Source organism: Harpia harpyja, chromosome 1, assembly GCF_026419915.1.
Source record: "Harpia harpyja isolate bHarHar1 chromosome 1, bHarHar1 primary haplotype, whole genome shotgun sequence".
Taxonomy (NCBI): domain Eukaryota; kingdom Metazoa; phylum Chordata; class Aves; order Accipitriformes; family Accipitridae; genus Harpia; species Harpia harpyja.
In genome coordinates, this window is record NC_068940.1 from 39,588,148 (window position 1) to 39,603,481 (window position 15,334).

General features: G+C 38.5%; 1 protein-coding gene across 14 annotated transcripts in view; it reads left to right on the forward strand.

Annotated features, from left to right (window-relative positions):
* Window positions 1-15,334, forward strand: part of SULF2 (sulfatase 2) — a 167,320-nt gene that overhangs the window by 130,377 nt on the left and 21,609 nt on the right. For all 14 annotated transcript variants that reach the window (XM_052788339.1, XM_052788411.1, XM_052788345.1 and 11 more), the window contains 4 exons: window positions 1,230-1,405; window positions 4,501-4,629; window positions 5,597-5,653; window positions 6,365-6,494. In XM_052788339.1, the coding sequence (XP_052644299.1) occupies window positions 1,230-1,405; window positions 4,501-4,629; window positions 5,597-5,653; window positions 6,365-6,494 (492 nt within the window). The remainder of the gene's footprint in view (window positions 1-1,229; window positions 1,406-4,500; window positions 4,630-5,596; window positions 5,654-6,364; window positions 6,495-15,334) is intronic.

Genomic DNA, 15,334 nt, shown 5'->3' on the forward strand with positions numbered 1-15,334 from the left:
AGAAGGCAGATTTAAAGGTGTCGCAATTTACTGCTTATCTCTTGGCATTCTTATTCAAAAAAGGCAGAACATAAAATAAGAGGAGTCGGGTAAGGCAAAGATGAGATTATCTGGATGGCATTGCATCAACTTTTTAGTAATGTCTTATAATTACTGATTCAGGCAAGTCTGATCTCTACTTCATATTAATGAACCTGTTTAGATGAATCAGATAGCAGCATTAGGGGAGATCAGCTATTTTACTACACTATTTTGATTTTCTATTTAGTAAAATGGTTTCACTTTGGGTGATTTACTGCAGGCAAAATCAGTTGGGTTGTTTTTTTAGTTGTAATCGCCAAGTTAGCCTGATCTTTTCTACTGAATTATATGCATCTAATAGTCTTTCAAAATAAATAAAAAAACCCCAAACCAACCAACCAAACAAAACAACCCCAAAAAGAACAGGAAAAAAAAAAAACCACCAACAAACGAAAACAGCAACAACAACAGAGTTTGTTTTCTTCTGTGCTGATGTGTTCTGGATCTGTGTGAGGCACCACTTCGGTGGTGCCCCACCACCTCTGTACCTTTGCAAGTGAAAATGTCACATAAAAATTGATCTTTGGTGCTCAAGTTGTTCCATTTCACATGAAGATTCTCATGTAAATCTATAGAAGCAACCACAAACAGAGTTAAAGCTCCTCTTAATTCTCCATAGTGAGAGAGTATGACTGAGTGATATTTATCTGGAAGAGATTTTGCAAATACTCTGCGTAATGGGGACTCATTTGTCTGAAGGCAAGATCGTTGAGTGTTGCTTAAATAAGTGTGAGATTCAAAATGCTGTCATTTTATTAAAATTGTTTGCTGCAGGAAAAAGTTAAAGGTGGAGAGAAAATTTCAAAGGTGCTTATCAGCTTGAAACTTTTATCTCTGTTACTGTATTTAGTACTGTCTTGACAGCTCTCATGCAAAATACTGAACCCAAACACTTTTGAAAATGTGGCATGTTAATGTGTTTACCTTAAAACAGAAAACAGAGGTTTGCCTTGTAATAGCCACAATATTCAGTTAGTAAAATTATGATGTGATTATGGATTGTTAAGGATGGTTCATTGTGACAACTCGGTGCCATCCTGAACTGTTGTTATTTATTTGTATATTACATATAGGCAGAAAATTATATCCAATATTCTACATACACTACTATTCAGTGGAATGCATTTTTTTTTTTTGCTTTTTTTCAGATTTACAATACGTTGGTTGAAACAGGTGAACTGGACAATACGTATATAATATACACAGCAGACCATGGTTATCATATTGGGCAGTTTGGGCTGGTGAAAGGAAAGTCCATGCCATACGAGTTTGATATCAGAGTTCCTTTCTATGTCCGAGGTCCAAATGTGGAGGCTGGGTCCTTGTAAGTTCTTGGCTATTGTGTGTGTATGTCTATGTAGCAACCAGAAAAATCCTTTATGTTCACATTTCTAGTTGTATTGTCCTGGCATCCAGATGGAGGCACAAAGTTCTGCCCATCCTGACTGACTTCCTGCTCATCTTTGGCAGAAAAATATGTCTACTCAGAAAGCAGAACTGATAGCATGGGCTGGTATAACATAGTCAAGGTTTTATGTCGTTGCCTTTTTTGCTTGCGTAGGTGTGCAGCATAAGCCACTACACTTTTGTGGATGAAGTTGAAGAAGCCATTTTGAAATATGTCCAATCTAGGAAATGCTTATTTGCCTCCTTTTGAGGGGTGCAAATAATACACATAACTATGACATTTTCAAGGTAAAACAAATATTGTATAATGTTCACTGCCACAGTAGATAATGATTGCTGAACATTAAAGTGGAGTCACTTGTTTCAGTTTATGAAGACGAATGTATGTATAGTTCATATATAATCATCCACAAAACATTCTTTTTTGTTCATCCTTTCAGATTACATGGTTAGGGCTGTTTGTCGGATGCATGCAAGCATGCAGAATATGACTGTTAATTAAAATGGTAGCTCTGATCAGCTAAGAAATTATGTAAATACACTTTCTAAGCAATTATTTCAATAGCAAATATTTACATGTAAGTAATGATTTTGGACAGAGTGCCATAATTTGCTGCCTTTTATTTGTATCAGTGTGCATGTTTTAGCATAATTAACACACACAAAGTCTTCCACACACAATTCTTTTCTTTACCGCAGAGGAACAGGTCTAGTGTGTAATACAGTAGCAAATAGTTATAAGAAAATCTCATTCCATTTGCTGGTTAAATTCACTGATTCATATTATCAGTAGGCACAAAAATGTTAAAATCTGTAGATATTGCGCTTTGTGTCTAATTTACTTACAGCAGTTATGCATGTGAAATAAACAATATTACTTCTCTAAAGAGCAGGGAGGGATTCCTCAGGTGGAATTAAACGTATTACCTCATCACTGAAAGAAGTTTGTCTGCAGCAGCACAGAATTTCAAGTGAGCTGGATTAGCCTTCTAAGAGCATGCTCTCTTTCCCTTCAACTGCAGTTTTTGGTCTTACTAGAGAGGCAATGCTAATATGGCCCAAGTGGACTGAGCTAGTTTTTCTGCAACATGCAATGCTAGAGACCAGCCACCTCATGTCTGCTCTGGTTCAAGGATCTTTACACCCAGACATACGTAAAAGCTGTGAAACCTTCCCACTGAATGTTATTTTTCAGTGGCTTCTGAAGATGAAAAAATATTTCTGTTAGAATCAGAGGAGTCAGCCTGCCAGACAGAACAGAACCCATCATAGTATAACAAATAGGAAGAACGAGATAAAATAACCTGGAAGGGTAATATATCAGATAATAAATTGATCCTCCCTTTCAGCCTGATTTTCTTTAAACGTTAGAACTTCAATCATCAATGTTTTGTGTGAACCTTATGTTTTTCCTGCAGAGTAATTGTCATGACTCCCTTTTGATACCAATGAAGATTTAATAGCAGTCACTGTAGCAAGTCATTACTAAGCTCTCATTTCTGTTACCAAATATGCTACACCACAATTATTAGTAATTAAAATCAAATTAGGTACATCAATTTAATTCATCATCCATGCTCTTGTCAGTGCCTGTTTGCTCGCTCGCTCAAAAATGTAGTAATTTTTAAATGGTGCCTCATTAATTAGTGTGAATTTAGCAGCTTTCTTCTGTCCTGTATTTTGAGCTAGAATTCTGCACTGACATGTATAGCAGCCCATCTGGTCCCATCCTTCCTTTGTGCCTGCAAATCATAGCACAGTGATTCTTTATGTTCAGTGTTGTAGAAGACTATCTGTATAGCAGTATGCTCACATTCCTTTTTTTTTTTTTCCCCACTTTTAAGAAATTGAGTGCCTTCTTTCGTATTTTTCTTTTTTAAAGAAATAAGGAAAAGAAATAGTACACAGATGATAAACAGTATGCATATATGTAATATTGTGAGTAATTACACAACAGTGTCACAGACATATTTGAATTAGGTTTGTAAGGTTCAACATAAACCGAAAACACTTCTGCAAAAACAGACCCATAGTAAAACCAAGTCGCACGATTAGAAATTTGGGCATTTGTTTAGCTACTGAATGCCAAGCTCTGTGCAACTAGATGCTCTGATCCATGAAGTCACTCATATTTAGTTGTGGCAGTTCAAGGGGTCTGGGGATAGGAGCTGTCTGTACTACTCGGGAGTTGATGCCAATATTTTAACCAAATTTGAAGTCAGTTTTTGTTCAAATATTGTCCTGTTAACTGTGGTGGCTGAGGAGCATATGCCATACTCAACTAAGTAACAGGGCATGTCTGTTTCTAAGTGTTTTCAGAATGGATAATTGTGCACTTGGGAAGATTGATATTATTTCAATTAAAGCTGTTCTTTTATTTTCTCTCTTTTTTTTCTTTTTTTGTTCCATAACTGCTTCCTCTCTGCTTTTTCTTTCCTGATCCCTATCCTTTTTTTGTCTCACACTCTACCTTAACAGCAGCTTTTAGTTATTTACTGTAGTGTCTAGCAATATATTTCTCTTCACATTCTCTTCAGAACATGCTTGCTTTGATATGAGCTGAGGTACTTATTTCTATACCATATTTTGAAACAGATGAAGCATGTGCTACCTGCCAAATCTACTTTTTAATAGTCATCAGCATGTTTGGCAGACACTTTGATTCTCTAAGACACCCAAGGAGTTTTTCCAATGCCTTCTCATGTTTTGAAGACTTTTGAACCCTCTTTTGCAATAATTAACTAACTTTGCCTTATGAACTACTTTGCTTTCTCAAAAACGCTCTCTGCTAAAGTTTTGAATCTTCATATTAGTCCCTCTTGAGGTTATGCAACTTGCCTACATTTTACATTTTAATTCCCTTCATGGAAAGGAATAGGATTGTGTCCTCTTTTCTTCTTTGCAGATGTCACAAAATAAGACTTTTCAGATCCTTGGTCTCTGTGGAAGAGCTGGAGTTGCTTGGTATCATTGCATAGACTTTAAACCAGGTTCTCATATATGTTTTTTCAGGAATCCTCACCTTGTGTTGAATATTGATCTTGCACCTACAATTCTAGATATTGCTGGATTGGATATTCCTTCTGATATGGATGGTAAATCCATTCTAAAGCTTCTGGATTCTGAGAGACCAGTGAATAGGTAAGAAATGGAAGTGTGCATGGAAACATGCATGTGTTTGTACAGGAGACTGAGCAAGTATTCAGCAACATGCAGCACGTTTAAAGGAAAATATAATAAAACTACCATCTACATGAGTACATCATTTACCGGAAAATCTAAAGACCTATTTATCAATATGTGACTAACTTCAGTTATTTATTTTCATTTTGTCAGGTTCATCTACTAGCCATATGGCATATATGGCATCTGGATATACTAAATGTAATCTGTGTAGCAGTGAGAGGGCTACACATGAAGGTCTTTAGCTATATGAGTTATAGATTTTAAATGTCTCTGTGGCCTCATTTGTAGCAAAGCATTTCATATTGAATGAACTGTAAAATAATTGAGTTGAAAGGGTTGGTTTTGTATCAGACTATAATATAAAGACAGGCTAACACTCAGAATTGCACAGTTACTATTTGAGACCTTCCATCAATACTTTCATTGGAAAAAGTCTGAGGAAGAGAATTAGTCTGGATGCTTGCTAGAGGAAATCAGCAGAAAGAGGGAGGAAGGAGATTAGCTTTACAAGCAGTTGGGTGGAAGGAGAGGGGAAAAGGAGCAGCTGCTTTAGAATAGGATACTTTGTGGGTAGTGTGCAGGTTAAGAGCCCAAACTGGAGTCAGGAAATCATGATTTAATTTGCGATCCTTTGTGATCAAGGACAATTCAGTTAATCCCCTGTGCCTTAAACATGCTCATGTTGAAATAGTTGTAATGTGTGAATCTGTTGTGGGTTTTGTCCCTGTGGGAACAAATCTGTCCTGTTTGTTCATGATTTGCACTGGAGAGGTGTATGTGCCTGCTTCATAAAGCTGGATGTTCCCTTGTGCAGTTATATGTAATGTTTCTCATCTGAATTGGGGGTCGGAAAGAAAACTGGGGCATGACTTGATTACTGGTTTTGTGGGAATTGCTTCTTCCTCTCCTCATTTCCTCTTAGGTTCCATTTAAAGAAAAAGATGAAGGTGTGGAGAGACTCATTCCTAGTGGAAAGAGGGTAAGGAAAGTGTTAATCACAAAACCCAGTCTTTTTAAATAGAAGGATACTGAACAGCTAAAGCCAAAGCAGCACTTTGCCACAGACCTAAAGCCATTTAGCTGTGCCAGCAGAGACACGGCTGCAGTATACCTAATGGCAGTGATTGTGTGATAGGAGGGAATATATGGCCTTTGCCCACAGCCTGCATAAATGTGCTGTTGGGGTGGGGGAAGGAGAGTTTTACTCAGATTGAGAGATGGAAAGGCATCCCGTTTTTCTTTCAGCTGCTGCCCCCTGACCCTCCTGCTTGTATCATGGGAGTATGAACAACCTTTCCTCTCTGCGTGTTCATCTGCTGGCCATTTCTCTCTATGCCTCTTGACTTAATACGTACACGGGGCATGAAGGGTTTGCAAAGTGCAGCCCTGTAGCGTGAGGAGGATATGTTCTCTTTATACCAACTGTTGTTACTGCCTGCCAATCAGACACGAAACACACTGTCTTGGTTTTGCATGTTTTTGTACGCTCCCTGAGGGCATGATATGAATAGCTTGTGTGTTATCAGAGATGATGATAAGTGCTAGTTTCTGCTGGACTATTAAGTTTTGGCCACCAGTGATGCTATGGACTTGGCAGATAACCTACTCCTCTGAGCCTTTTCAGCAAACTGTACATATATCTTGGAATTAATATTAATGCAAAAATAAACCTTTTTTTTTTTTTCTCCAGTAAACTGCTGCATAAGAGGGAGAGTGAGAAGGTAGATGCCCAAGAAGAAAACTTTCTACCCAAATACCAGCGTGTGAAAGACCTCTGTCAGCGAGCTGAGTATCAAACAGCTTGTGAACAGCTTGGCCAGGTAGGGCATTGTACCCCCAACTGAAAGTAAGCAGTTGTAGTTGGGCTAAGCTTAACACCTTAACTGTGACAATGTCCTTCACCTTGTCATCAATGCCAGCTTATACATCAAATGGCTCATTCTGTGGCCTTTGCTCAAAACCATATTACACCATTTATGAGATTGACTGTCCATCAGGAAGCTGCTGATTCGAGTGCCTCTGTATTGATTCCTGACTACTGTTAAGAGAACTGTCTAGGCTGTTTTAACATTTTATTCCCCAAATAGAATGTGTTTTGGGATTCATTAGTGACGAGAAGCTACAATGAACCTAACAGATTGGCCTCCTCCAAATACATATAGCTCACTTTGCTCTGAATTCTTAATTTAACTCATTTTGTTGTTATTGGAATTACATATAATAACGGAAACTAACATTCTGTGAACTCAATATATCCTTCCTCTTAACAAAAATATACTGTAAAAACACACATGCAATTATGACTGCAGGCAGTCTGTGTGTATATGAGCACAAAGCTCATTGATTGTGTGTCATTTCTCTTGTTGTTACATAACTGTTCTGCGCAGATATGAAAATATGTTCACTTTAGATCCAAGTTATGTAGAAGAAATTCAGGCAAAAAAATTTAGAGTAGTACCAATACATGGTCTCGGTGCAGGAGAAGGTTTTGCAAATTTACCAAAAGCAGTGCAAAGGCGTAGCAAAGCTAGCTCCAGCAGCTCCACTCTTGGAGAGATTTCTCCACTCTTGGGGGAATTCTCATCCTCTGGAAACATGGCAAAATTGACTCTGTGCCATTGCTTTCTCATCCAGGTACAGGTCAGAGTACCCCATTCCGAGGACTGTAACACATTCTGCCCGTGGATATGTGGGCAAAGGGGTGAAAGTAGATGGGACCACATGCTAATGTGTCTGTTATTAGACTGGCATTACCTCATATCCTGGCAGCTCAGAGGGCTGTCAGAATGAGTCAGTCTGTGGAATATAACCATTCCTGCAGACATGATCTGAATGGCTTACCAAGGCTATAGTAATGGGCTACTTAGGCTATGTAGTTCATTTTCTACTGTCAGAGGCCAGACTCCCTGCTTCTGGCTCTACTGATCATGTAGTTCAGTGCACCTGTGAAATGAGTCCAATGTTCCTTAGGTGATTGGATCCAATTTGTATGTATAAGCATTTTCCAGATGCTCTTTTCCTGTAGCTTGTCAGATTTAGTATACAGAGAGATTATAATGTCCTGTTCTTCGTAAAAATACTGAACTTAAGTATTTTGTGCAGTATTTCATTGTTGTCAGATGTCTTGAGCTGAAATTTTAGATGGGCGGGAGCAAGCCATTGTTTTTTGAATTTGCAACGTTCTTTGAGAAACTGGGGAAAAAGTCACTGCTTCTGCTACATCATCATCCAGTAAGTAGTTTGGGGAAATACAGCTTTTCTTTTTCCATCAGTATTTTCCCTTTGAGAGATGTTTCAACTTCTTCCTTTTGTCTTCATCCTCCCAATTATTTTGAACATTATTGTAAGAACAGAGGGGAAGAGAGACTTTCCAAGTCCATGTTGTCACCGAAGCTGTCTCTTTGCATAAGGTAACTTAGCTACATTCAGGCTTTCTTACTGTAATTACCGCGTCTCAGTTATGGAAGGAAGGGGGAAGGCCCTGTATCATCTACACACATTCACAGGCTTATGTTTGCTTCCATGGATAATAAAATATCTTTGACATCTGTAAGAAGTGGGCATAAAATGTCAACTATGTACTCAGAATTGCCAATAAATTCCAAAGTGAAGGTGTGCTAATACGAGATGTGTGTGCTGCATCCTCATTGTCAGGAGACAGAGAGGAGAAGAATTGTTTTGAGCAGTTCAGTCAGACGTAATTGGAAGTGATAGGATGAAATTGAGCAAAAAAGAAATTTAAGTTGGACATCAGGAAAAATTGCCTAACAATCAAGTCAATTAGAGTCTGGGAAGGGCTCTCAAGGGAATCTCAATCCATCTAACCCCTGCTCTAGAAAATATGTCCTAGTAGTCTGTCTAGACAGCAGGAATAGTGGGAGATGAATGTGCTTATTTGGGGATAAATTGTGTCTAAATATGGGTGCACCCAAAAGTCTTTTCAGAGTGAAGCAAGACTAACTTCTCAAATGACAAATGGGTGTTGTCTGTTTGCTGGTGGTGTTCACAGCTCTGCATAGTAAGTAGAATGAGCCCAAATGAATAATATACTACTGCCTTGGGGGAGTTTATGGTGTACAGATACAGTGGTTATTTAGCAAATTTCTCCTGAGCCTGCAGGACACTTTATTATTGTGCATTTAACAGTATCTGGAGTGTTCAGTGCAAAAGGTGAATTTTCACATCCTGATGCAAACATGATGAGAAGTCTGGGTCAGAATTAGGTGAAAGCTTGCTAAAGTCATTGGGACTCTTTCTTTTTAACTTAAACGAGTTTTGGGGACCTGCTGTTCCATGCGCAGAGAAGTATGAGCAGTACCAGGGAATATGAAGTGTGAGCAGGAGACAAGAAGCACAAATGGAGGACAAAGACTCAGAAGGGGAGTGAATGAGAAGAGACAAGGACAGAGCTTAGAGTAAAGGAGAGGTAAAGAAAGGTTTGAATGTGAGATGGAGATTTTGAAATTCTGCTTTGTGAGCATGCAAGTTTGAGAATACAGTTCTATCACCACAAAATGTTCTTCCTTTGCAAATCTCTGTCACCCTCCTTGACCTATAATCGTTTTGATAAGAACGCACCAGGATCATGGAGATGAGGCTATTCATGCTGTTTAAAACCTTGTTTCAGAGTCCATTATGTGGGATTTTTTTGGCAACACTCATATATGTAAATTCTTCTGAGTGCAATGGGAAACTCTGTGTTGCCATGTTTTCTTTTTCGGTTGGTAGGGTTTGGTCTGTGTTAAGTTATTTGCATCCAACAAAGGGTGACTGTAGGCTCAGTTGAAAGAGCAGCTCAGCATTTATATTCAAGGATTTAAGAGATGAGCTCTTTCTTCCCACATGAAATAAAAAACATTTATCCTAGTACCTAATGGCTTCCACACAAATTTTTTCTCTTCATTGTAGTTCGGCCTTTCATTCTAAACTGGCTGGTAAGTGGAAGCTGACCCACTTTTATCTGGCGGCCTGCATTAATGTGCTTTTGTGGAAGCCAATTATGATATCAGCATTGCTCTGTAGAGTATCCCCAGCAACTCCACAGTATCATAACAACAGCTGCACAGAATCTCCCTCTAAGTCATTTGCCAACTTTGTGCACATTTGTTAAACATGTAATACCTGCAGCGCTACCGAATGCTATAGGGAATCTATGCTGTACATGTAAAAAAAGAAATTTAAAAAAATACTACTTTTGTCTTTAGCAGGACCTGGCATAGTACAATAATATTGTTAACTCATGAAGAAAAATAGTTGTCTGAATTCACATTATTTCCTCTTCAAGTACTTTTTATTTTCAAAGCTTTATTTATGTGCAAGTCTGATACAAGTAGAATTTGCCTTTAAATAGCATTAAAAATATAATCGTATATGACAGTTTTCTCAGGAGAACATTCAAAATGCAAAAATTTGCACTTTGTTTCCTTCAGATGTTCTGCAAATGAAAGATTTGATACACAGTCTTTCCTCTGATTGCTTTGTGCTGTACCAGGATCATGAAGGGATATTCTCTTTTGTAACCGGCATGAAGATATCATAAGTAAAAGCATGTCATTTACTCAATTGGTCCCCCCAATTCTCTGACATAGCATGGCATAGCAGTGATGAAAACTGTTCTGCTCAATGTGTGCTTTCCTGCAGCAGTTCATATTCCTGCCACCATAATCATCATTAGCCATTGGTTAGTGCCAAGGGTGGAGCAGTAGAAAAAATTACTTACATTTTCTCCTTTTCCTGAGGGTGCTGTAGCTTGAACTTACGTTAGTCAGACCTGGGAAACTAAGTCAGGTTTTATAAGGAATTTTTTTAAAAACTGGGAAGAAAGTTTTTGATCTGTGTATCCTTGGTAGTTGTCCGGTTCTTTTGTACCTAGCAGAGATATCCCAAGGTTACTAAAGAATTTAGGTTCTGTTGATAAGTGAAGCATATCCAGCCAGCTAGAGTCCAGATAATTTTAATAGCTCTTTAGGCGGATCTTTGGAGTTCCTGAATTCCAGTGCGAGTTGCACATGCTCAGCAACTTTCAGGATCTGGTTCTTAATATGTGACTGCAACAAGAAATGACTTGTTGATAACTTCATACATTAAAAATTTTATCAGCCTTCAAACTGATAAAATTAGGAAGCAACAAACCATGAAAATTAAAATCATGATGATTTATTAAGGGTCTTATTCAAGGATTGTATTCCTTATCAGGAATTATAATTAACAAAACTGTTTTCCTCCTTTAGCCAGAAATAGCCTATAATGATTTCCAGAGGCTATTTTACTTATGGGTTGTTTTGCTTGTTGTTGCTTCACAAAACCAAGAAATTTGCATTTCTTGTTAACTGAGATTTTTAAACTCCTTGTCATTACAGTAGTTGCAAGTAGCTTGCCAAAATCAATACCAACATTTAATAAAAAACCCAAATTTTTTTCAAATATCCTGATAGGAGTAGCAGTGTAGTTTAGTTCAAATGATGATGAACTGGAGGTCAGGAGACTGGCTTCAGTCTCAGAACTGTTACGGACTTGATGTGGGACCTCAGACAAATCAATTCCGCTTTTGGTGCTACTGTTTTTTTCTTCCACCACTAATGTAATTTCTGCTTAGGCTGCACTCACTCCTTAGCTTCTGCAGTACCTAACACAGCAGCTGGGACCATTTGATACCACAATCCAATTATTATATTAATAATAAATGACTTATATAATTGTAATCTTAAATTTAGTTGAATACCTGATTTTTCATCTGCATGCTAGTTGATGTCCCACCTGCGTCATTTCAGCTGCAGTTTGTGGTACTAAAAAGCACTCCAAATTTTTTGTCAATAAATTGTTCATCCATCTTACAATTTTAAGGTTTGAGTGATATATAGTGTGTGACAACTGAAATTGAGCTGAGACCCCAGAGGTCCAAATCTCCAAAAATCGTGAGTCAGTATAATGAAATAATGTCCAGTTGGAATGAAGAACAGGTAGTGCTGTTTATGTACTGATGACATGAAATAGAGGAAACCGAACTCATCTTTTGCCAATGGATAAAATTGGAAGAAGGTACGGGGGGGGGGGGGGCGGGGGGCAGGGGCAGGAGAACAACCCAACAAAAATGTTAAAAGATTAAGAAAATAATACCTGCTGGGAAGAGCTAAGGAACTGAGCATATTCAGTCAAAAAAATAGCTGAGGAATCTGTCTGCATGAATCTAAGAGGTGTTATACAGAAGACATGAGCCAATTATTTTCAGTCAACAAGAACAGAGTAGTAGTAATGTGTATGAGACAAACAATGGGAAAATCAAGTTGACTATTTCCTGAAACCTGTAACATTTGAGCAGTAGGACAAGCTGCCAGCAAAAGCAGTAGAGAAGGGGCTTGCATCTCTCTCTGGATTTTGCTGTTTTGTCCTCATTAGCTCAGTAAAATATAACAGAAGGAACAAACCACAGCAAAGGAAAAGAGCTAGCTAAACTAACTTCAACTGTTTCATACTAACTAAACTATAACTGTACTGTTTCATACAAGAAAAAACGTATCTCGACTACTCATAAATCAGTTTAGACTGGAAGTTAGAATATTTCTAGCCATTAAAGCAGTTTGTTTCTAGCTCAACCATCCAATGTGGCAGCAAGGATGGGGTTCAGGAAGCATACGCATAAACTAAAGATGATATATATTGCTGAAGTGTTTTTGTCAGGTTGCTGGCAGGGACAGAGGACTTAATTATCCTGCAGAAACTTTGATTCCTAGAGCTTATATTCCTAAAACAGGGAGGGAGGGAGCCTTGCTGGCAGCTTAACTGATCAGACAGTTTCACTTTTCACTTCTCTGTAAAAGGGAATGGAACCTCTTTCGCTTAACAAAAAGAGGAGCTGATGAGACACAGCATGATGATTTAGGGCTCAGCTCTGAAAGCTGTATGTTTCAACTGGAATCTTTTCTTAGCAAGGCTTGTGTGATAAGCCCTTTTCCCCCAAAGAAAACAATGTCAATTGAGAGAGATTCGCTGAGGGAAATGAGTGAATTGTAGGAAAAAATCCTACAGGGAAGGTCATGGCCATTTGTTTCTGATTGGGGCCTCAAGTAATGACTTTGAATTAACATCTGTGATTGCTGTAGTGGTAAGAAGACATTGATGCACAATAATGCAAAAACCACTTCATGGTGATGGGGGCTGTGAAGGAAATAATGGGGGTTTAACACAGAAAAATACAACGTGTCTTTTTCTGCTAAGGGGTCATTTGCATGTTCAAGGTAAATAGTGTTACTGGGGGGAAACAGGGCATCTGTTCAGTCTACAACTGCTGCTGTTACGATTCATGTTTCATAGATACTGAAGTCCTGCTTTACTCTTGTTGATATATATAGCAGGTAGTTTGGGCTGGAGGGGAGAATGTGTGTTACAAACTGTCTTTTTTTTGCCTTTGCAGTCTATCTTTGAACAAGACTTCTGTTCAGTAGCACTGATTTCTCCATTAAACTAAAGCCTAGACTCTTCTGCTTTGCACATAAATAACTGAGTAGCATGTGTTGTGCAGTGGGAGGTAAGGTAGAGGATGAAGTAGAAGTGTTAGAACAAGCCCAGCACAGTAGGTGGCAGAAAGCACAAGCGCAGCAGCTAACTTGGCCTGCCTTAAGATGGTGGGAAATCTCCAGCTGGAACAGCTTTAATGATTAAATGAGGTGTCTGGAAAGTTTTGCACAACCTGAGCCTGATGGGCTTCAGGACTTATTGCAAAAGCCATTTATTTGATGGCTTGAGTAGCTGTTCTGCAAGGCTTTGCAGGAGGAAAGAAAAGTTCTTCCTTTGGAGTTTTGATATGAGCTGGAATGAAGATTGTGGGGGAGTCTGGGTTTTCCATTGACTTCTAGTTTGTGTTAAACTGCCCTCCCTTTCAGGACATAGCTCTTGTGAGATGTTATAAGCTATAGAACTTGAATTAGGAACACATATTTTGGCCTAATGAAGAAAAGACCTGAAAAGTTGGGGGCAAGTGGTGAACTAAGGGCACTTTGTTTTCTTTACTGGTTGAGTTAATCCACTATTTACATGTAATTACGTTTTGCTGCCAGATGGTTATCATTTGTACCTGTGAGCCAAAGTATCTCTGGGGCACTCTGGCGTTCTTCATATAGGTATTTAATTATTTAAGTGATTACTTCTTATAAAATACTTTAGTTGCTTCCAGGATTTGACACAAGTTTCTGCATGATGGTATGCTGTGCACTAGAAACCAATTTAAAATGCCAGAATTCACAATGTTTAAAGCTTCTTGACTGTCAGGCAGAGGATGCACAGTTCCCTTGTAATTACTACCCTTTTTCCCTAAGATTGAAAGCATCCTTTGGAAATGACTGCAACTGATATAGCTGTGATCTTGACCTAGAGAATGGGCATTTGTGCCTATAAGCAGACCAAGGGTAAGTTGTTGAATCCCAGACACATTCACACACGTCCATATCTGGTTTGGGGAAAAAAGTAGAAGCTTGAGACTTTCCTTCCCCGCCTTCCACCCCCATGTGTTCAATGTTTGCTTCTAAAGTCATTTAGGTAGTTCTGCACTGCAGTCGTTCAGCAGTGGGCCTGTTAATGCATACAGTGTGCCCTTCTAGCAAAGCCTTTAAGATGTTTTCACTGTAGCATACAGCTGCCTTGGAAAGATTTAAACTGCACCAAAAATTAAAGGATTTTTTCCAGTTCACCTGGAGGGGAAAAATGAGCATCACTTTCTTGACAGGAGATGAAAGAAATAGAGAAAATGTATTTGGGGCCATACATCAGAGCACTTATTTACAGTAGTTCTCATCATGGCATTTAACTTGCCCTCTGTTGAATCTTCATTTTTCATGTGTCAGACACCTACAGCATAGAGCTCTACTGAGCAGAAAAAGCAGTTTGTTCATATATTTTCAAAAACAAGATTCAGATGAATTGGAATGGGAAACAGCAACAAACATTTTTACATCTTTTTTTCATTGCGAAAGAAACCGTTGCTTATTCTAGTAAAATAACTTTTGCTTCAAACCTCAGTCTGTATCAATCAATGTTATAATAATAAAACTAAAACTCAGCAATTGATTCTTCAAAGGTTATTTTTGTTCTACACTTCATCTAAGTAAATGTGTCCTGCTTTACAGATGAAGACAGTCATACAAAGATTCTGATTCAAATGTCTTATTATGTCAGTATCTCTCATTGATTTGCTATGATTCCTTGTGCTGAAAGTTAAGCTGTGTTTATCTGCATCAGTGCAAGGCTTGGATTGTACAGGAGGCTGGACACAATATCTGCACCTAAGAAGTAATTACAGCTCAGGAGACTTACTATCCAATTGTCTGAAGAAATAAGTGGACACACCATAAAACTCTGGTCATTTTAAATGAGAGAATCTCCCGTGGACATAGATAAATCCAATGTAACTTGCCAGTTCACTTCAGACTCCTGTTAAATTCTGTATTATAAAAGCACAGTGATACTGTTTTCTTACTTTGCTGTCATGCAAACAATGGAGTGAATTTCAATCGAGAATGTAGGCTTTGTTGTCCTAGCCTGGGCGCACCTCTCTATGGGAGGTGAAGTGCCTGAATCTCCCTTGTAGAGCGGCAGGCTGCTGTAAAACATCATCTCACTTGGGAGCTGTTGCTGTTTTTCCTTGTCTTCTTTTATTTGGAAAATTCTC